The sequence below is a fragment of the Chinchilla lanigera genome, unplaced genomic scaffold (assembly GCF_000276665.1).
Source record: "Chinchilla lanigera isolate Chin_1 unplaced genomic scaffold, ChiLan1.0 scaffold00019, whole genome shotgun sequence".
NCBI lineage: Eukaryota > Metazoa > Chordata > Mammalia > Rodentia > Chinchillidae > Chinchilla > Chinchilla lanigera.
Window position 1 is genome coordinate 641,997 of NW_004955420.1, and position 21,385 is coordinate 663,381.

Here is a 21,385-nt window from a genome sequence, read left to right on the forward strand (position 1 = left end):
TTACCTGAAAAGGAGCCCATCACCAGCCATGGCGTAAATGACCCTGGGCATCGGGAAGAGGGAGCCCAGCAAGCTGACTGTCAATCCTGCAACTGACCCGATGGCCACTACGAATTTTGCAGCATAGAAGCCATGAGCCACAAACATCTCCATGAGTGGGGACTCAGTGTCAATGGCATAATATGGCACCATCAGAGTTAAGATCATGCTCACCTGTTAAAACAAGAGAAGACATGACTGCAGGTAGAGGGGACTGATTGCATGGACAGATGGCCTGTAGAGGAGGAAAGTGCTCTGCCATCAGCTGGCATGTGGCTTTGTTAGACTAGTCATTTGGTCTTTGGAGCTCTTGACCTCCATGTTTTCTTTCCACATGGGACTTTAGCGGACTAGTGAAGATAATCTCTAAAAACTGCACGTGGTCGTTTCAGGTCTGAAGAACAAAGTCTGCAGATACTTCAATCCCATGAAAACAGAGCTACCCTGGCAGTGCACTGGGGTGTGACATTAACAGATGGGAAGAGCGCTGGCCGTGCCTAGAAGTGACCATGGACACCCTGTCCATGAAGACAAGATTCTCATTTCTTTTATTCCCTCAGGGTCCTTCAGGGTCAGGGTCTTATCTGTACTCTCTCTTACTTCAAACACCAGACATTAAAACTTCCAAAGTAAATACCTAGGGGGTCCACAGTCAGTCAACTGATGAGACCCCAATCGGGACTCATATTTCCATTTCTTTCTAGCTTAATCCTGAGGGTTAAGCAGGCCAACAAAGGAATTATGACATCAGGGTGGAACCCAATCCCACTCTGGAGCTGTAAGACCACCGTGGTTTGCTAAACCAGGGAACTTTTGGCTTGGGGCCCTCAGGCCATCTCTTCCTTCAAATTCATAGACCTCCCTAACATTCCCCTCTTTAGAATTAATTCCAGATAGTGGAGCAACCAGTGATGTGGCCAGGTACGGAGCTTTCCCAGGTCTGTGAAGACCAATCCTGATATAAAGGAGAGAGTCTAAAATTTGAAAGGGCGAGGGTGGTCATATGTGAACCACTTCTTTGCCTGTGCCTTGGCAGCCAAGATGACCCCAGGAAGCCATGGGCCATTAGGGAAGAGAGCAGGGTTTAGCATCACAACCCAACAATTTGGCTCTTTTCGTGGGGATAGAGTGGTTGCCTGCTGAGCAGTACAAAGACCAAACCGTTCCTGAGGCACAGTTAAGGTCCGTGTAGTCTAAAAGAGACCATTTCCCAGGGACAGAGCATTTGTGACATCTCTTTTAGGGAAGGGGCAGACTAACCCGGAGGAGAGTGGGCTTGATAATTCTAATAAACCAGACTCGGTCTACTGTCATGCTAGACCAGGTTGGAGAAAAAGTTGGTAGACAGGATTCACTGTATCCTCTAAAGTGTTGCTCTAAGGAAAGAACCGTGAGGGTGGCCTCTCTTGTCTGCATGTGTGTGCGTGTATGTACTGCAAAGGCCCTCCTCTGCAGCAGGGGTAATCAGGACGGGGACAGGATGAAGCCCATGCATGTGTGCACACAGAGAGGTGATGATTGATCCATCCATGAAATGTCTGGGTGTGCAACTGAATTTCTATCAATCACTTCTGAAGCTACTCTCTGAAGTTTTTGTTTAGTTTTTGGAACAATCCTGCTTTGTAGCCTATCTTAACCATTAGTTCGCCTGACTCCCTTAGCTAGTTGCTGAGGATGATTGGGAAGAGGAATGGCAGCGGTGCTGTGCTGCAGACTGTGATGACCCAAGCAGGTAGGGCCCTTCAGATCTGTGCGTGTATGTGTGTGTGTGTGTGTGTGCGTGTGTGTGCACATGTGCACGCACATATATGTGCATGCAAGTGTGTGCATGATCATACACTTGAGGCTCATCAGCTTGTTCTCTCTATTGCCAGGGCTGACAGGGTGTTGGATGTGGCTGAACTATTTCTGTGATAGAAATTCTGGCATGGGACCTGAGAAATGAAACATCAAATGTGTATGGAGGAGAATCTCAGGAGATCCTGAGTAGACAAGGCTGAAGGCTTCATTCTGAGGGCTGCCTGAGGCAGGGAAACCCCAGTGATGAGTTTGAGCTGGTGTAAAAAGTCAGAGCAACAGTGGAAAGAAAGTGCATTTGCCCCAAGATTTTAAGGGAAAGAGAGTCTCCAGAGGACAATGTATTCTCTCTCCCCACTCTGTGGGAGCCTTGCCTCTTCACTGCTGGGAAGCTCCCAGAAGACAGAGGAGCATTGAGGGCTGTGTGCAGAGGCCACAATGCCTCTGCTTGCATGCCACCCGTTACTGCCAGCCTATGACCTGAGCTTCTTGGACAGCAGCCCTTCTCTGTCCAACATCTCTTGGGGCAGCATCCCACACCCAGAGCCTGGACACAGGGAGGGGCAAGAATGGAGATTCAGAGCCTAAGGCTGAATCAAGGGCCTGGGACTGATTCTCCTCTCCAGTTTGGAGTCAAGAGTTTCTTCCTATCATTGATAGATGGAGCTATTGGGGCACAAGACACAATCATACAGAAACCAAAAAGGCATAAGGAAAGCCCTACTTCTCCTTAGAGGAGGGGATATAGTCCTTGAACTATATTTTAAGATCAAATATAAAAAGGATATGGGAAGAGTCCCTTCAACACATGCTACTTACAGATACATATGCTGTCAGGCAGATGACCAGAGAGGCGGTGATAGCATAGGGTATGGACGTGTTAGGATTCTTGGCTTCTTCCCCAGTGGTGGCAATGATGTCAAAGCCAATGAAAGCGTAGAAACATGTAGCTGCTCCTTGCAGCACCTGTATGGATGATGGTATTTATCAGGCTCAGAAGGCCAGAGCAGCACAGGGTCTTAGATGTGACACCCATGACTGCTCATTGCCTGCAGACATTGAGCGGCAGAGAGGATAGAGTGGTAGAGTTAGTGCTGAACACCCAAGGGCTCATCTTTCCTTTCTAGCTGTGTGAGCCTAGACAATTATCTCTCATGTCAAATGGAGATAAAAATTTTTATGGCCAAATAAATAATTGAGTCATTCAGTGCACTCATCTCTCTCTCTCTCTCTCTTTTTTTAAATAAGTGGGGTATAAACAAACCAGTAGTTGGCCATGTCTTAGGGAACTTATTAACCTTCTTGCACTTTGCTTTCATTCAGTGGTTCTCAAACACAAGCACAGGACGCATGACTTGCTTAAGGGATATTTGGAAATGTGTGGAGACAGTTTTGACTGCCCTGGAGACATGGGCTGGGAGCTTCCAGCATTTAGTGGAGAGGACTCAGATACTTCTGTACAAAGACTTGTCTCACCAAAAATTATGTTAGTGCCTCTGATAGACGTCTCTGTGGTACCTTCCAGATTGAAAAGATTTTCAGCTCTTTAGATACTCTATTTCCTTCAAAGGGTAAACAGAGTAGAGAAAGAGTTAGGTTTTCTGCTCCTTTTAAGGGTTTGAACAACCAAGTTGGGCATGAGGCAGACAGTGAGAATAAAGCTGGGGAGGTGGTATCCAGTAACATCTGCTGCATGTGTGTCTGCCAGGAGCCTCTGTGGCTCCCAGGGCCTTGGCTCTTCATGTCAAGATGTCAGTGAAAATCTTCCATTATGTAGTGTGTTGTTTTCCTCTAAAGAATCTATTAAAGTTCACCTGCATCTTTTCCACCTTGGTATTATCTTATTATCATGAAAGTAGAATACGTTTCTCTTTAAATGCTTGGGGATGTCTTTGTAGGAAACAATATGTGTGTACTTGGTAGGGGGTAAACTGTAAACTCTATAGGAGGCCAGGAGAGAAGGGCCATTGTAGATATTTTCCCTCTTTACCCTATATTCACTTTATATATAGTTGTGTTCAAAGCATGTGCCAAGCAGATACTTGTCCAAAGATTTCACTTGCACCTTCCCCACTGACTTCTCCATAAGGAAAACCCAAAGTACAGTATTTTTACATCACAAGTTGAAGACTGCATCAAACCTTCAAAAAGCAACTTTTGCCCATCTGTAAAATGAGCTGGTCTCCTCTACAGTCCCTCCTGGCTGAGATTCTGATATTTCAGTCCCCTAACCTAGGGTTTCTTATCCCAGGGTCAGTGGCATTGAGAGGCGTGTGACTGTGACTTTTTCTGGAAGATAACAACATTTTTATTTTCACTAACTTCTAATGGAATGTTAGCAGTTCTTTCATTATTAATGGCACTACTTCAAATCATAACAGGTAATAGACATAGACAATGGTATTTAAATACTAATAAAGAAGTACATTGTTATTCTGTCATGAGGACCATAAGGGGTTCACAAGTCTCATCGGGTGGAAAGGAGTCTATGGCACCAAAATATTAAGAACTCCTGGTCTGTTCTAGTAAAGCAGACAGAAAGAACTTCTCTAACATAAGTAGCTCCATCTTCTAGGGGCTACTTTCTGGAAGAGAAGAGGGCCTCCTACTTCCCCTTTAAGAAAGCCCTTTGCATCAGGCTCTGGAACACGTCTTTGGTGCTGAGAAGGAAAGAAAACAGACCTCACTTTGTCATACAAAGAGCTTTGTAGGCTTATACTTGTCAGTGATCTTCAAAGATGCACAGATGCTGGGATTCCAAGCTCACTAAGCTTCATTTAGAGCTTGACACATATATATTACATGCTGTTGTGTTGCAGGCTGATCAAGGGCAGCCTTGCGCTAACACAGATTCCAGAAAGCAGATCCTGTGTCCTCTTCCTTTAAAATTTCTCTTCTCTACCACACACAGACACACACAACCTACCCACACCCCTCTTGTAAATCACACAGGGACACGATTAAAAAAACAGGCAGGTTAGGGGCAAATCTATTCTTTTAAAAAGGTGAGAAGTCTGTGATCCAGATGACATGAGGAATAATAGGTGACCCCAGGATGACTACTCTGAAGAGCAGAAGACTCAGTAGAAGTTACCTTCAAATATCTGAAGTACTGGCAGAGTCATGGATCCCAGAGCCATTCTTGGAGGTGGGATTAGGATTTCTAGGAGTGTAGACTTTGTAGACAGTCAAACCAAGGTTGGTCCTGCCACATATTAGCTTTGTAACCTAGCACAAGTTCTTAATCTCTTAGAGCTTAAGTTTCTTTATCACTAAAATGGAGGTAATAATAGCACTTGGATCATAGGGTTGTTACAAGGATTACGTGAGATAATATGGAAAACTGCACTCTCCAAATGCAATAGGTACTCAATAAATATTAGCTTTAACCTGTAGTTTTATAATTGCTATCGATACATTTTATAGAGGAGATAAAACCCAAGGTACAAACTCTTCCTCCTCTCTATGTTGCACTTCTTTTTCCCCTTCCTACCCTCCTCCTCATTTGGAACTTGCCATGTATATATTACATTGCAGGTACTGTGCTTGGTAATGGGAGAGAGTCATGAATAATAAAGTACTCTGAGCTTGGCCTTGTAGAGCTTGGAGTCTGGAAAAATACTACCAGACCCCAAATGTAACACTGACTATGGTAACAAACTGAACCAAATTTATAGGTATAGTATCTATATTATTTGCAAAACACAGTGCTTCTGTTTCCTAAATAAAAGAAACAAAGCATTGAAAATTACTGATAATAATTAGATAGCAGAAAATTAACTACTACCAAGCTGGAAAAGGGGGAACTCAGTGTGTAAAAAGGATGCATGCTAGCCTGAATTTGCATATGTAGAACTCGGAAGAAATTATAGTTGAAAAAAGACTGCATAAGGCACAGGTAGGACATCTGGAAACTCTGCTGAACCAAACAGTCAACAGAATTTAACTCAGAGGATTCAAACGAAATGATGTTCACAAAGGGTCTATAGGCAGGTATTGGCCAGGATATTGGCAGGGTGAGGGCCTCAGCTGGGATTCTGAGACAGTGACAAGCTGACGTCATTTTTCTGCCAAGGAATGGGGCAAAATGGTGGTCTTAGAGTCCAACAAGAACTGCAGAGGTGGAGCAGAGCTGCGCAGGAGGAGCAATGGCCGGTGTGGTGCCAGGGCTGGCAGAGAGGAAGAAAGAAATCTTCTAGCTTTGTTTCTTCTCATCTTCTGATTGACCAACTAGAACTTTAACTGGCTACACCCGACCAGAAGCAACAGCAAGGGGTCTTGGGGAGCACAGCCCAGAGCACGAAGCTGGGTGGAGAAGGCAGTGGGGGAAGAAGAGCACACCTACCAAGGTCAAGCACACCCAGCCTAATCCAGATTAATCAGATGACCAATGACAGGACAAGGTTAGCAAGAGAGATCACCTTTGTACCTGGATTAATTCTAATGAGGTTTGCTCTTTATAACAAATAGTAAATACAGAAAAGCCATGAAATGAAACCCTTTATGTGTCCCAACCCGAATAATCCCTGTCTTCCATAGCGCTCTCGCCAGGTCTCAGATCTGGTCACTGGTATTTAGGATTAGGATTCCATTACATGTGTGAAAGGATGTGTGGTCCTTAGAGATGAGCATTTGTGAATCAAATTGGAGGGCGAGATGTGTGTGTGTGTGTGTGTGTGTGTGTGTGTGTGTACCCCTATATGCTTATATGGAAGTGTATGTAGTTTCTGGGTTCCCTGGGAAGATAGGCTAACTCTTTCTTTTGCTGTTTTAATACTTAAAATAGTATTGAGTTTTAAATATGATAGCAATGCTAAAATCATTTCCCAAAGTACATCTCGTGTTATATCAGGTGATGTAGAAAGGTCCATCCCTCTAAGATCTTTATGGAGGAACAGCCCATGCCTCAGTTACTGGAAGGCTGCTGGGTACTTAGCTGGCAAAAGTAATATCATCAATGGCCTGCTGATCAGTGTGTGGGGTCTCTAAAAGCTGGCTCCTGTGCCTTGCTGATATTTGAGAGGCATTAGGATGAGGCAGCCCTCCTACATTCTCTCTTGGCCAGCCTGTCAGATGCCTAGGACATAATTAGGCACTTTTACATAATTCACTCCCAAGGTAACAAGACAGATCTCCAACTTTAATAGCATTTTCAACCACCTTGTTACCCCATCTCTATTAGCAGCCTGTCCACAGTGACAGTGGAATGTGATAAAAGCTTCCAACAAATGGAGTCAGATGTGAGGAACATGAAAAACAACTTTTCCTTTGTTTGAAGAGTGTCTGAATTTTCCAAAAATGCTTGTTTGGACTGTTTTCTGGGGGCTATTTGTGCACTAGAGTGTCTTATTTGGTTAAAGAAAAACCATAAGATAGCATCAAGAACAAATAACATAAAGGGCACACACATCCAGCAGTGTTCAGGGGCTGAGCAGTTGCAGATGGAAGCAGGGGTTCAGCTGAGGGCCAGAGTTACTTGATATAGGGAAAATGTTTGTTGTTCTTAAGCTCTTCAGGACCAAAGAAACATTTGACCCAGAACTTGTAAGCGAGTAAACTATTCCTTACACTATTTTCTTTGGAAGGAAATGGTTGGAGCCAGGGAAAGAGTAGGTTTGTGAGGGCTCCATTGCCAGAAGACTGATTGTTCATTAACCATTTCAAAGTACTGTACGTGTTTACAGTTATATAATGGTATCCTTATAAACAGTGCTCTACACTCTGGGTTTCTCTATCCTATCCTACCTAAAGTGATTGGAAAACAGATTGGATTGGAACGCTGTATGAGACCCTGAGTCAGCAGTAGGGGTCAGAGTTTCCCCAAGGAGTGAAGAAGTCCATGTGACTGCCAAAAAAGGAGCAAGCTTTTGTTGATATTTTTTAGGTAAGGGTGGGAAATATGTTTATTACCCTGGCAATGCTCATGAGAAGGTCTCAGGCTTTAAAAAACAGGATTTAAATCCACAGTGCCCTTGCTGGACTGGAAAGGTGACCTGGAACTAAAGCTGAGAGAGAAGAGGGCTGGATGATTTCACTGGCGAGGAAATATACTGTGCAGAAATCCAAGGCCAGGCAGAGAGCAGGGTGGATGAATCAGCACCACACTGGGTTGTCCTTCGTGCTCAGATGATACTTTCAGTTGCAGCCATCAGGACATGCAGTTGAATTTCTTTCAGAATAATGGGTTTTACTGACAATCCAAATCCTAAACACATTCTTTTCAAAGACAAGGACAAAACTACTCATGATAGTTGTGGGTTAGAGTGAGACCCATGGCCAAAGGTGCAAAAACAAACCAACAAGCAAACAAACAAAGCAGACAAACAAATGATAACTGGTCCCTTGGGGGTAGTGGAGTAAATACAGATTTTGGGTCATCCAGGGCCAGGATCAAATTTTAATTGTTACTTCCAGTCTAGATATGTGATCTTAAATTTTTTAAACATCATTACAAGGGCTGACAAAAATATATAGTGAATGTTCAAATTAAAAATAATTATTACAGTAAAAGACACATTGCCATCAGTCTCCCTCAAAAACACTCGCCCTTTCTCCATACACACTTATCCCATTGCTCATGCCACTTTCTAAACAGTTCTGGAAGACCTTTTGTGTTTTTACAAGGTGTGATAAAAAATACAGTAAATGGTGCTGCCATATGCAACCAAAAGGCAAGCCCATAGAAATATGTGTCATCATCACCTTACTCACCAGATCTGGCACTGTGCAACTTCTTGGTCTGCCCCAAAGTCAAAATGACATGAAAGCTGAACGTGTATTTTGGTGTAAAAGTGGAGATCTCTGTATTTATTTTGGAGAACTTTTGTGAGGATTAAATAAAAATGTATATGAAAGAGTCTGTCACAAAGAAAATGTTAAAATATTCTTTCTTTTTTATGGCTCAATTCTAATCTTTTGTTACAAAAGCTAGTGGGAACCCAGGATGCATAAATGGGCAGCCCCAAGGCTAGGTGACTACTCTTTCCTTGATGAAGTGGCCTCTGGTCAGGGAAGGAGATGCAGTCCTTGGAAAGGAAGGGCAAACACCCTGAGAAAATAAAGACCCCCCCAGGTGAAGGACAAGTCTAACTGAATTGTTCATCCTCTTCAAATTTTGGGAAAGGCATTTATGCAGAGGATGCTAACTCTTCTAGCCTCTTTTGGGATCTAAATTACAGGCGGAGCCATTAGAGGAGCCACTGGGAGGATTTTGAAGATTAAATGTGAACAGAATAAATGAGATGAATAATTGCTTTGACAAGATGCCTTCATAAGCAACTCACCCTGGGTTGGTCTAATCATATTGCCATTTGAAGATAAGAAAAGGGCTGTGTTATCTTTTAATGTTACCTCGAGCTCTTAGATTCTAAAATTTTGTGAAAGTTTAAAGGAAGTATAACACATCAGATTCACTACTTTATGTTTAAGAAGGCTTAAAAGGAAGGGGTCATCATACCATGCATGGAATACTGAGTAAAGTAGAAAGGTTTTTGGTGTACCACCGGTCTGGGTCAAAACTTCAGCTGTGGCACTGACTGGCTAAGTGAGATGTGGAGGTCACCAAGACTCTCTGACCCCTGCATCTCTATTTCCACATTGAGAATAACATCACCTGCCCTTAGGGTGTGCTTTGAAAGTGAGATAATATTCACAGAGCACCTAAGCGGGTAGTCAGTGAATATTAGCTCCTCCCTCTTGACATTGTAACTATCACCAGCTCTAACAATGCACATAAAACAGCCAAGATTCTGTGTTTTTTGGCAAGTATTTTGTGTAGTTTGTTTTCCCACTTGATAGATGAAAAAGCCTGAAATATAGAAATTAACTGATGTCCAAAGTCTTACAGTAAGTCCATGACCCAGTAATTTCTTACATTGTTGAGAAAATAGTGAGAACATTTTCATGTGCTACAATAAAAATGCAGTTGTGTTCCAAGAAAACGTTCTTTCTTCTCACTCTTATAATTTGTTCTTTCTCTTATGTGATAGGAAAGGAACAATTTGTATCGTAAGAAAATATAGACATGGGGATTCAGAGTGGGATCAACAGTGTTTCTTTGTTTCTTCTGATTTTAATCAGGCTTAGTACATATTCCTTTCAGAGAAGAGGGATGAACTTTGTGGTTCTTTGGAATTCTTTGGGATAAGCAGAAGGCTAGAATTTTTTAAAAGCTTCAATACTTTCCATATTTCTTTGCACTGAACAGCATGGCATGGGTCAGAATAAAGATTTTGAGTGTTCTCTGAGAGACAGTTCTGATCCCTGGACATCTTGGAGGAAAATCAGTCTAAGCAAAAGCCACAAAAACAAAGCAAGTGGGATCCTGTGCTTTCCTTCTGCCCCAGTGTTAGGCTGATTTGCCTTTCTTGGCCTCTGGTGATTCACTCATTTGTTGAATGAGGGGATAGGACCATGGGACCACTCAGGCCCCTGTCAGCTGAAAATTCTCTAATTTATGTACTACTGTCACAGAAAAATGGCTGGTGATTTTTACTGATAAACCCATAAAATAAGCATTTTTAGTCATACTGGAGAAATAAACCAGTCACAACTTAGAACCACTTGTAAATATAAAGAATTTGCCACTCTGACCTTCCCATTTTTCTTTTCCTTTGTGATGCCGAGGTTTAAACCCAGGGGCTCGCTTGTGCTGGGAAAGTGCCTCTACCACTGAACTGTATATATCCCTGGCTCTCTCACCCCCACTCCAGTTTCACCTTGAGGCAAGGTATTGCTAAGTTGCTTAAGATGGCCTCAAACATGTGATCTTCGTGCCTCACCTTCCTGAGTAGCTGGGATTACAGGCCTGTATTACTATGCCTGGCACCATTTTTCATCAGCATAATCCATACAACCATATCATGTGGATGAGATCTGAAAATGTTCTTTTGCTCCAGGACACCCTCTTGCCAAACTCCAGAACAAATTATACTGACTTCTTGCTGTAAATAAGGCCAGGAATAGGATTTCTGGTCAGCCTTCATTGAGTCTGCTCGGGTGCCCCCAGACCCAGCAGGATTCTCCTCTCAGGGCTCACATGCTTTTACTTAAAACTATCCTTTCTCTAGTTTTGTACCCCTCCACTCCTGGTTTCCTTTCCTGCCTTACCTATTTATGTACATGCCAGATTCTCCTTGTGGGGTACAAAGCAATTCTGCGAAAAAGAGCTGTTCTTGTAAGGCTTTGGAGTGTAACAGACTTGTCCTGCCACTTATAGTTTATGCTTTGTGGTTATTCATTTGACCTGTCTGAGTTTTTTTTTTTTTTTCAATTTAAGAAATGAATGTAGTGTTTTCCTCCTAAGATAATTCAGATTGATTCAATTAGATTTTATATTTAAAGTACTTGATACAGTGTTAGACCTACTGCAAGAGGCCACAACATAGAATCTATTGCTGTTGTTCATGTAAAATAAGATTTCAACACCTGCTTGTGAAACAGGTAAATTAAAAAAAGAACCTCTTTTTCAGTTAAATCCAGATTAAAATGATCAAGAGGGTAAAGACCACTGAAAGACCGGTGCTAGATAGTGGCAGGTGGAAGACACAGTATGTGACAGGTACACCAGGCTGTAAGATGAACTCACCCCAGACCAGCCATGGGGCAAGAACTGGCCCTCAGCCCAGTACTTCCCATTGATGAAGAAGAGGCCTGCAATCATGATGAACACCCACACGGCCAGATTCAGCACGTTGAGGACGTTGTTGAAGCCCACGGAGTTCTTCACCCCCAGAGCAACAATGATGGTCACAATGATTGCAATCAGCAGAGCCAAAAGGTCTGGGTATGATTCTTCACCTTTCCCTGGAAGAGAAGGGCAAGATTTAGTACTGTTCAGTGGGGAGAGAAAGAATGCAAACTCCTCATTTCATCTCAAGGTATCTGCTTTCAATTCTGACTCTCAGAGCAGTGGTCAATCTGTCAGACAGGACACAAAACTCTGTGTGAGTGTGTACATGCCTACGTATCTATTTGTAAACAGGCAGGCTAGGAAGATAAGTAAGAGGATTTGATATTCTGGGCCAAAAATTGGGATATGTAATATAACGGTTACAACAGCACCTATGGGAACATGGCACGGAGCATTTGAAGAATGGTCTGTTCTGGGATACTCAGGATGTATGCATAGGTCTAACATGTCCTTTGAAAATGTTTTTATCTTCAATGTTGTTAATTTCATGGTCTGTAAAATTTCCATTGCATTCCAAAAAGTTTTGTTTTTCTTCACTTCTAAAATGTGTGTCTTTGAAAACCATTGTAAGAAGGTTTTCCTTTCATTCGTGTGCACGTGGTTGCCCAGAATAAGTGACTGGCCAGCGGGTCCTGCTTGCCTCATCTTGCCCATTGGCTAGTGGAATCCTGCCCTCTATAGGGTGGAAAAGGCATGCCACAGCAGTCAAGCAACTTGAATTTCTGCTGTACTTTTGCCTGTAGGCAGCAGGGTGGTTTTCAGTGTTTCCTCGTCGTTTTGGATTTCATCTGTAAAGTTAAAGAGAAGGACAACCTAATTCTAGGCCATTTTATGAAATCAGTATCCCATAGAGGGGTGGTTTTCATACTTTTCATACTGTCACGATATTTGGATACTCAGTATTTTTGTCAATTGTTCTGAGGTAGAGATACTGAAGTCAAAGGACTTTTCACAACCACGAAATCATTCTCTGGAATTTCTGAGGAAAATTCTAAAGCTCCCTCAACTATTGGTTAGCTTCTCATGGATATGAAAAGGTAGCACCGGACATCAGAATAGAAAGTGGGTGGAAAGGGGCAGATAGAGCCTGAGGTGTCCTGGTAGTTTAGATGGGCTTCTGATTGTTTAGCGTTCCATCAGTAATATTATCATCCTTGACTTCTGCTTACCAGGAATCCATTTTGTTCCTCAATATTTTCAATTTAAAAGCTAATATATGCTTATTTATAAAAATTTGCAAAAAATTGAAATGAAACCACTTGAGAATTTTCTTCTACTTCTTTTTCCTGCATTGGTTTTATTTTTATATGGTTATTGACATGGTATATGCACAGAATCATTTGCATTCTTTGATACATGATATTAGGTTAAAACATATTCCATGTTATTATACAGTCTTCCTTAATCATCCTTTGAGTTCCTAGATACATAATATATATCCATAATTTAGTTAATTATTTGCCACACTGAAGAATATTTAGGCTAGTTCTAATTTATTTTATTAGAGATTGAGCATCTGTAATCTGAAGATCTGAAATCTGAAATACTCCAGAATCTGAAATTTTTTGAGTGGAGATGTGATGCCACCTGTGAAAAAAACCTATACTTTGAAACTCTATTTCATGTATACATTAAAATATTGAATAAAAAGATGTCTAGGCTATGTATATAAAACATACACAAATTTTTGTTTAGATTTGGATCTCGTCTCCAAATTTCATTATATATGAGTAAGTATTTCTAAGTCTGAAAAAATCCAAAATTCTGGTCCCAAGCCTTTCAGATAAACCTCTTTAAACAAGGCTGTGATGATTGTGTGATGAACAGCTTTTGTATAATAGTTTGCATAACCCTTCCATGGCAATTAGAATAATTTCCTCAGGATGAAAAATTACATTGAAAAGACAAAAATGCATCACTCAAAGTTCTTGACACTTTGGATTTTTAAAGGGGAGCCCATTCATTTGGCTCAGTAAGTTTGCATGTGGGGGAGAGGATGTAACAGTCTCACCCAGGCCATTGAGGGTCCCCACGCTGTCCACCATCCAGCGGCTAATGGTGTGATTTGCCAGTGAGTCAAACATGCTGCTCAGAGCACTGGCGCCAGCTGCAGTGCCAATCAGGTATTCCAGGATCAGGTTCCAGCCAATGAAAAATGCCACGAATTCCCCAACAGTGACGTAGCTGTAGGTGTAGGCAGATCCTGTGGTCTTGGGAACTCGGACTCCAAATTCTGCATAGCACACTCCTGCAGGAAACAAACATACGCAAATGGTAGTCTTTAAGAGATGACCTAGCTTCTTGGTAGGTAAGAGTCTTGGGTAGAAGGACTATTTTTCTTGGGTAGAAAATATTGGGTATTTCTGAGCTCTTAGAATAAATACACAAAGTTTTACATACAGTTACATGTCATTTAATGACGGGACTGTGTTCTGAGAAACGTGTTAAGCAATTTCATCTCTGTGTGAGCTTCATAAAGTGCAATGCACAGACCTAGATGGAATGCCTGCTACACACCTAACTGTATATGACATGGCTTCTCTCTGCGAGGGTCATAATGAATAAAACAAGCACAAGAGAAAATAATCCAAGCAAGAGATGCAGCAAGAGAAACCTGAGGTGGATGAGGCTAGTGCCAGCCCAACACAGTGGACTATTTTACAGTAGCTTTTTTTTTAAATAAGTAGAAGGAGTGCATTCTAAAATAACTGTAAGTGGTATAGTATGATAAATACATAAGCCAGTGACATAACCATTTGTTTCCATTATCCACTGTTATGTACCGTTCACAATTCTATGCACTGTACATTTATATTAATGGGAGTGCAGCAGGTTTGTTTACATTGACGTCACCGCAAACATCTGAGGAACATGTTGCACTCTAGACATGGCAATGCTATGACAGCTATGATGGCACTGGTCTGCTGGAATATTTAGCTCCATTATAATACTGTGGAACCACAGTCACATATGTGTTGTATCATTGAACAAAACATCATTATGTGACATGTGACTGTGTATGAATCAATTCTAGCCCAATTCCAATCACTTCCAACCATATTTCCTCAAAACCTTTTAACTCTAATGCCTGGGAGGGCAATTAGAGCTAGTTTTAATGAACTACAAGAATTTGACCCTTATTTAGAAAAACTGTCATTTGTTGTGTGGACTCTGTTGAGTTCTTTAGGTGGCAGATATCCTGGTGCACTTGGGTCAGAATCAGTGTGACCTCCACCATGGACCAGCGTCATATTGTGCAATATCATTCTTCTATGTCAGTTTGTACAGGTTATGGAAGATGCTCTTCATTTGAAAGTGATGGTTTAATCAATCTATGAAAATTCTTTATTGTTTCAAGTAGGCAGATAAAATGCAAATATAAATGAATGGTTACTAATAAGGAAAATTACCATATGCAAAAAATAATTTAACAAATACTTTTACAGTGTGTGGTAGAGTGCTAAATTTTGGAAACAGGAAAGACAAGTGATGCATGTCCCTACCTTTAAGGAGAGATATGCCAGGGAGTCAGAGCACTTGGTAGGCCTGATAAGCTTGATAATGTGGGAGTGTATGGGAATAATGAGAAAGAGATGTGAGGCTCAGCTGGTTTTGAGGTATATGGAAGAGTTAACTGGATGAAGAAGGTAGAACATGAGGCAAAGACATGGAGGGAAGACAGGATGGAATATTGGGGTGGAGGACAATGCGCATGAGCGTATTAGGAGGAGACGAGGCTGGACAGTTAAGCAAAAAGTGTTTTGCACAGAGGGTTTGGGGTCCACTTCTGCTAGAATCATCCACTGAATTCTAATTTCAGGGGAAATTGGTGTTTTAATAAGCTCTCCAGGTGATACTTGTGCTTGCTTATATTTAAAAGAAAAACACACTAGAACATTGCTTCATTCTTTGATATAATTAGAGGTCAAATTAGAAAGAGACTGAGATTACATCAAACTTCTGGGAGTTGGCAGTTTTTTCTTCTGGCTGGGAACTCTGGGTGTAGGGTTAGTGGGTGGGGCAGCCAGTTGGAGGACAGACATAAGACAGTCTCAGGAAACACCCTGGGAATGGGATGTAGGTGGATGTAGGAGGGAGCTCAAAGTAAACTTTACCTTCAATCCCAATTTTGTTAAGGGCCAAGCCTGAGGTTCTCTCATCACAAACCAGGGAACAATAGTTCACTCTTTTGTGAATAAAGAGAGCAGGTTTCTTCTCCTTTTGAAGGGAGTGATACCAATGCAAGGAAGCAAAAACAGAGATGTCAAAAGCAATGGCACAAGAAATGTGATGCAATCTCTTCCTTCCCCGCAGTTGCTCTAGCTGTGAAGATGTCCCTGTGGAAGGAGCCCTGTACCCCTTAGGCTGGGCTCCTGTCTCAGAATCATCCCTTTATATTCAGTTTCCTTATTTGTAGAATAAAAGTGTTCCCTTAAGGATCTCCTACCTTTTAAACTCTAGGATTCTGTTATATTGAATCTTGCTTTTGTTGCAAAATATCTTGAATATGACATGACTCTTTTTAAAAATATCATTCACTACGTTGTCCTGTATTTTATGGAGCTGCTCTTGGGGGATAATGAAAGCCTTTGTCCATACGTTAAATGGCCCAGGCTGCTATTTTAATTTTTATTTCAGCCCTCCTCTTCAGTTTTGTAAAATATTTTTCTATCTTTCTCCTTGATGTCAGGCAAGCAGTTGTTACTTGTTCTCATGGTCCTTACCTTGAGTGGTCAGACCATCTCTTTTCTAAATTGCTGCTTCCAACACTGCATGTTTATACAGTCAGAGTGAGTCTAAAATTAAGAGGAAATGGTCTCTGAAGGGAGGCCTGAAGAAGTTGCCCAGGAGGAGAGTGTAGAGTAGGTGAGCATTAAGTTTGCAGGCCTGATGGTATTTTCCTGGAGGGTTTTCATGTTTACTTTGGAGTTCTTGAGAGTTTAATCTGCACATACAGTTAGCTGCTGTGTGATGAAGGGATTAGGAAGTAACTAATTTCTCTTTTTTGGTGTAGGATCCAAAGCTTCATCCAATAATTCCTGAATCCCATGAGCTTATTTTGTACACAATTTGCATATCTTGATAAAGTACAAGAATTATAAATAGAATTTTTCCAAGCAGTGCTCTTGAAACAGACATCATTTTGACTGCAAATTTAATTTGGAGAGCTTGTGAGTATTGTGGAGTTTGTACGATCAAACGTTCTCTCCAGAATATCTGATCTGCCAAATTAAATGTAAAAATATCCAGTTCACTCCAATAACCTGCTTGGGAGGTATAATTAGTGACAAGTCAAGTCTTCATTAGGTCTGTGAAGGGACCAGCCCCTGCTGTGTTGAGTCAGAGGAAGAGGCCCTGGCTAATCATGGCCTCAGGAGCCCTTGGAATCTCAGTCATTCGTTTCCTAAGGTCCTGCTGGGATTCTGATGACTGTGGTTTGTGGAAAACAGTGGGAAAATCAATCAACCAGTAGCCATTTAAGACAGTTTCAGTTCTGCAAAACCATTCCTTTGGACACACAACAAGGATCTTCTAATAGTTTTAAATCTTCCTGATTTGTTTAAATGCAGGAATCCAGGCTTTTAGTGAGCACTAGAGCTTATTTAACCTGGCAATCATACTTCATGGTGCAAAGTGAGTATTTACAAACCAGAATATACTGGAAAAGAACTGAAATATTTTGTCAATTATTTAAGAATTTCCAATTATCTAATATTTCAATTTTATAAATATTTCAAAAGTCTGGTATGCAAGAGAGATATATTTTCTAATTTTTAATAAGAAAAGCTATGGGAGGGGAAACCTTGGTTTTTATCTTAGTAACTGAACATCCATGATTAGGTATTTGCCCTCATGTGGGTGAAATGAAGTGGCCAAGTAGATAAGCTTTAGGTCCCTCCTAGTGCATCTTTGGTTTGACAACTAGGGTCAACTCTTAATTGTCTCAGTTAGTGACGGAAGCCCTATAGAAAAATTAAAAACTGGTGGTTCTCAGCAAAGGTAGTACTTCCTTCTAAGGGAAAGGGTGTAAATCTGCGGGAAGAGCTGTGACTGTCATGATGATTGTAGGCCCTTGTGGTGTTAAATAGGCAGGGACCTGGTCTGTTAGACATTCTGCCATGTGAGGACCCATGCCTTGGAATGGAACACTGTCTTGTATCTCACCTGCTTCTGAAGGTCCCAATGAGTCATCATGTAAGCACAAATCTGTTTATAACTTCTGAAGTGAATTTATCTCCATTGTACATATAAATACATTTGCATTGCATGATTTTAAAAAATAAATTTTCTAAGACTACAATAACTGGGTAAATTGAGGGAGAGATGTAATTTGTTTTGTTTAGAACTTACCAAGAGTTGATTATCATCTTGGAAAATCACTTCAACAGTAGCAACATTATTCATGGTCTTTGAGCACCACATGGCACACCTCTGTGAGTGTGCGGTTGTGACAGCTGCATTCCTAGTGGGTCTACAAATGACTGAAAATCTCTCACAGCTTCATTATGGCTTCCAAGATACACCCCAGCATTCACACAGAAACAAATATTATTTTCATTAAATATTCCTTTAATTTATCTTTTATACTCAGGGCATATCAATTTTTTTTTTAAAGTTAAATGTGTAGAAAGGTCTCTAGCTTTCATTCCAGAATGTAAAGGAAGCATTACAAAATATTTATCACCACAAATTGTTTTGGGTGTACTGGGGTAGAGAATTACTATTCTAAATGAGAGATCAATGAATATATACTCTTTACTTAACTTAAAATTCATCAAAAGATTCTTGCCCAGAGTTACCTCCCTAACCATACATGCCTTATGCTATTACCAAAGCGATTTTGTATTTCTTAGTTACCCATTAAGTGATTAGGGGAGAAGAGCATCACCGTGTACTGAGAGACCAGTATAGAATACACTGTGGGGTGTGGGGGGCCAAAGTGGTGACTGCCAAATAGATGGTGGGAATATTTCCATGAAAGTTGTTCTGAAATAGGGCAACTGAACCCTTCTCAGTCACCCATCCTTTTAGAATATTGTAAACATTATCCCTTTTTACATTTTTAAAAATATGTAGTTTTGTTTTATTCCTATACCCAGAACTATTTATGGTTAAACTGAGAAATTGCCAGCCTAAAAGAAGTCAAACATAGAGCAGACTTACACACTGAAAAGAGAGATAGAAAATGGCACCGGGAGATTTCCATCTGAGGTAGTCTCCATCAATCTCCTCTTACATATCCCTGATGATGTGCACTCTGGAATTCAGAAAAAGTGTGGTCTTTTCATTAATTTTTTTTTTTTTTTTGGTACCAGGAATCAAACTCAGGACCTTGTGCTTGCCAGGCAGGCACTTACACCACTGAGCTATGTCCCCAGCTCAAGTATGGTCTTTTCAATGTGAATTTCCTCCCAAGTCAGAGTCTTTGGTGCTATCATATGCTGGAAGAAAGAGGCAGTCTGAGGTTTAGTGCTGCAGAGGACCTGCATGTGATGTTGAACTTCCAAACTGTGCCTTTATATGGTGCTGCCCATTAGCAAAGGTGATCACCATTTGTTTCTTCCCTCTAACCTCCTCACGTCACTCACAGCTAGGCTTGACTTTCTATGTCCTGCTTAGAACCAAGGGCAAAGCTTCTCCATCCTCAGAGGGAGTAAAGGAGAAAGACCCATCAGGGAGTAGGCAAAGAGAAGAATGGTTCCCCCCTTAAGAATTTTATTTCCCTCCACACTCCACCAAAGAAAGCTGTTGGATAAGTAAGTACTTCTAAATAGGTGCACATTCTTCTGGAAGGGTCAAATCTAGTGGTTATTCACACTTGAATGCCAGTTACTCTACACTTTTCCATCAGCATAGAGTTAGCTTATTTTGACTAATTCCCTAACTGACTTACTAACTTAGCAATTTCCTAAATAACTTCTGACTTACACATTTGCTTACTTTATAGACATGAATCGTTAAGTATCTACTCAAACACTGAACCGAATCCCAGAGGCACAATCAGGCAGTGTGGCAAATTTCCAGACGTTGAAGCTTGTATATTCTAATCAGGAAGGTGTTTAATAAACAGTTGACTCCATATAGCTAGTGTTTAATATTATAGAGGATCTATGAAGCGCTCCTGAGGTCCAGTTGGGTGAGCATGGCTCTTTAGGGAGCATGTTCTTTGGTAGCAGGAGAAGGGAGGAGCTAGAAGGAAGGGTTGGGCTTGTGAGCTGCATCTTGAAGAGTGAGCTGGGATTTGCCCTCATCAGAAAAACAAATAGAAGCAAGGGTAGTTTCAGGCAGATGGGAAGGTAAGCTGGAATGCAATAGGCAGGTGATTTTGGAGACTGCAGAAGACAGGCTGTAGTGAGTGAGAGGAAGGATCTTTTTAATAGATTGGTAGAATCTAGTGGCAAAAGGACTGTATAGTTCACTTACTTCTGTAGTTTAATAAAACTCTTTCTTGGTTGTTAGAATCCTTTCTTCACTCAAAGTCTTATTTGAGAACCTAACATAAAAATAAGTAAAAACAGGGTTGTGTGTTTGGGGCCAAGGAGACCTGAGGCTATTGGTCAAGATCTTCTTCATCCATACCTTCCCATGGCCCCAGATCCCTCTCTGTGAACCCATGAGCTGTGCCGAGCATGGGAGAGGGGGAGGGGTGTCAGTTGTTCTCCAGGACGGGTTCTCTATTTTATGGACAATGCAACTAACAGACTTGAAGTCACGTAGTCATTCAGTGACAGAACTGCAGCTAGAATCGAGTTCTTCTGACATCCACTTCTGATATCCTTCTAATTCATTCATTCATTTGTCCAAAGCATTTATAAGCTGTCATCTGTGTGTATCCACATTAGATATTAGGGATTGGAAGGTGAATAGGAAGAATGTGGTTTTTTGTGTGTGTCTTATGATTTACTTGAGAGAGCAGACCAGAAAACCAACCAATCAGAGGACTGTCCAAAGGAAAGTAGCTATGAGAGCGAGTGGAGGGGGTCACCAAGAAAACAGTTTGCCAACTCTGGGTTTCATCCAGGCTTCTGTGAAGGGCAACAACTTGAGTTTTGGCCAGTGGGTTAGTCTGGCTGCTCTTAAGTGATGGGCTGGAAGACACAGCAATTAGGCCTGACTGAGTATTTTGAACTTTGTGGATCTAGAATACTTCATATTGGGGAGGGAGGAAGGTTGGGTAGGCTGATTTGGCAAATGGATGAAGTCAACAGTGCTTCATGTTTGAGGTCACTTCTTTTCAAGGGCCAAATATCAGCCATCTGCCAGACACAAGACAGAGTCCACCACTTGACTACACTGGTGAAAGTCACACAAATATCTCTTGAAGAGCACCTCTGTGAGAACTTGCCTCAAGCAAGCAAGCAAACAAACAAAAACAAAAAAAGAGGCTGGGGATGTAGGGATGTAGCTCAGGCCCTGGGTTTAATACCCAACAACACACACACACACACACACACACACACACACACACACACACACGCAAATATAGCATTTTGCTGAGATGGTCATTAGCATTTTCTTAATTTTCATAAGAAAACTTTGTTTCTTTTTCATATTCACAGTAGGACTAAGGCATTGTATGTACTGCTACAGCTGCTAGTCTTACTGATTGGGAATGGGATACAAGGAGAAATTACAGGACCTCAGAGAGAAATGGAGTGTGAATTCTCTTGGAAATGTTTTCCTGGTGACACTGAATTCCAGATGTCAGCTAGTGAAGTGTCTCTGCCACTGCTGTCCTTCTTGAGAAGTAGGTTGCTGTATTCTGAGAAACATCTGCCTAGCCCTGAGCCAAGGGGGCTGGATGCAGACAGCCTGCCCTTAGGTCTTCTCCCAGATGCTCTGGGTGCAGGGCTCTCT

The 21,385-nt window shown here is 41.5% G+C and overlaps 1 protein-coding gene across 1 annotated transcript in view; it reads right to left on the reverse strand.

Annotated features, from left to right (window-relative positions):
- The window catches only part of Slc7a14 (solute carrier family 7, member 14), a 107,180-nt gene that overhangs the window by 17,068 nt on the left and 68,727 nt on the right, over positions 1–21,385 (reverse strand). Inside the window, exons 3-6 of the mRNA XM_005382983.2 lie at positions 13,539–13,775; positions 11,423–11,640; positions 2,656–2,802; positions 5–213 (exon numbers count right to left, since the gene is read on the reverse strand). Coding sequence (XP_005383040.1) covers positions 5–213; positions 2,656–2,802; positions 11,423–11,640; positions 13,539–13,775 — 811 coding nt within the window. The remainder of the gene's footprint in view (positions 1–4; positions 214–2,655; positions 2,803–11,422; positions 11,641–13,538; positions 13,776–21,385) is intronic.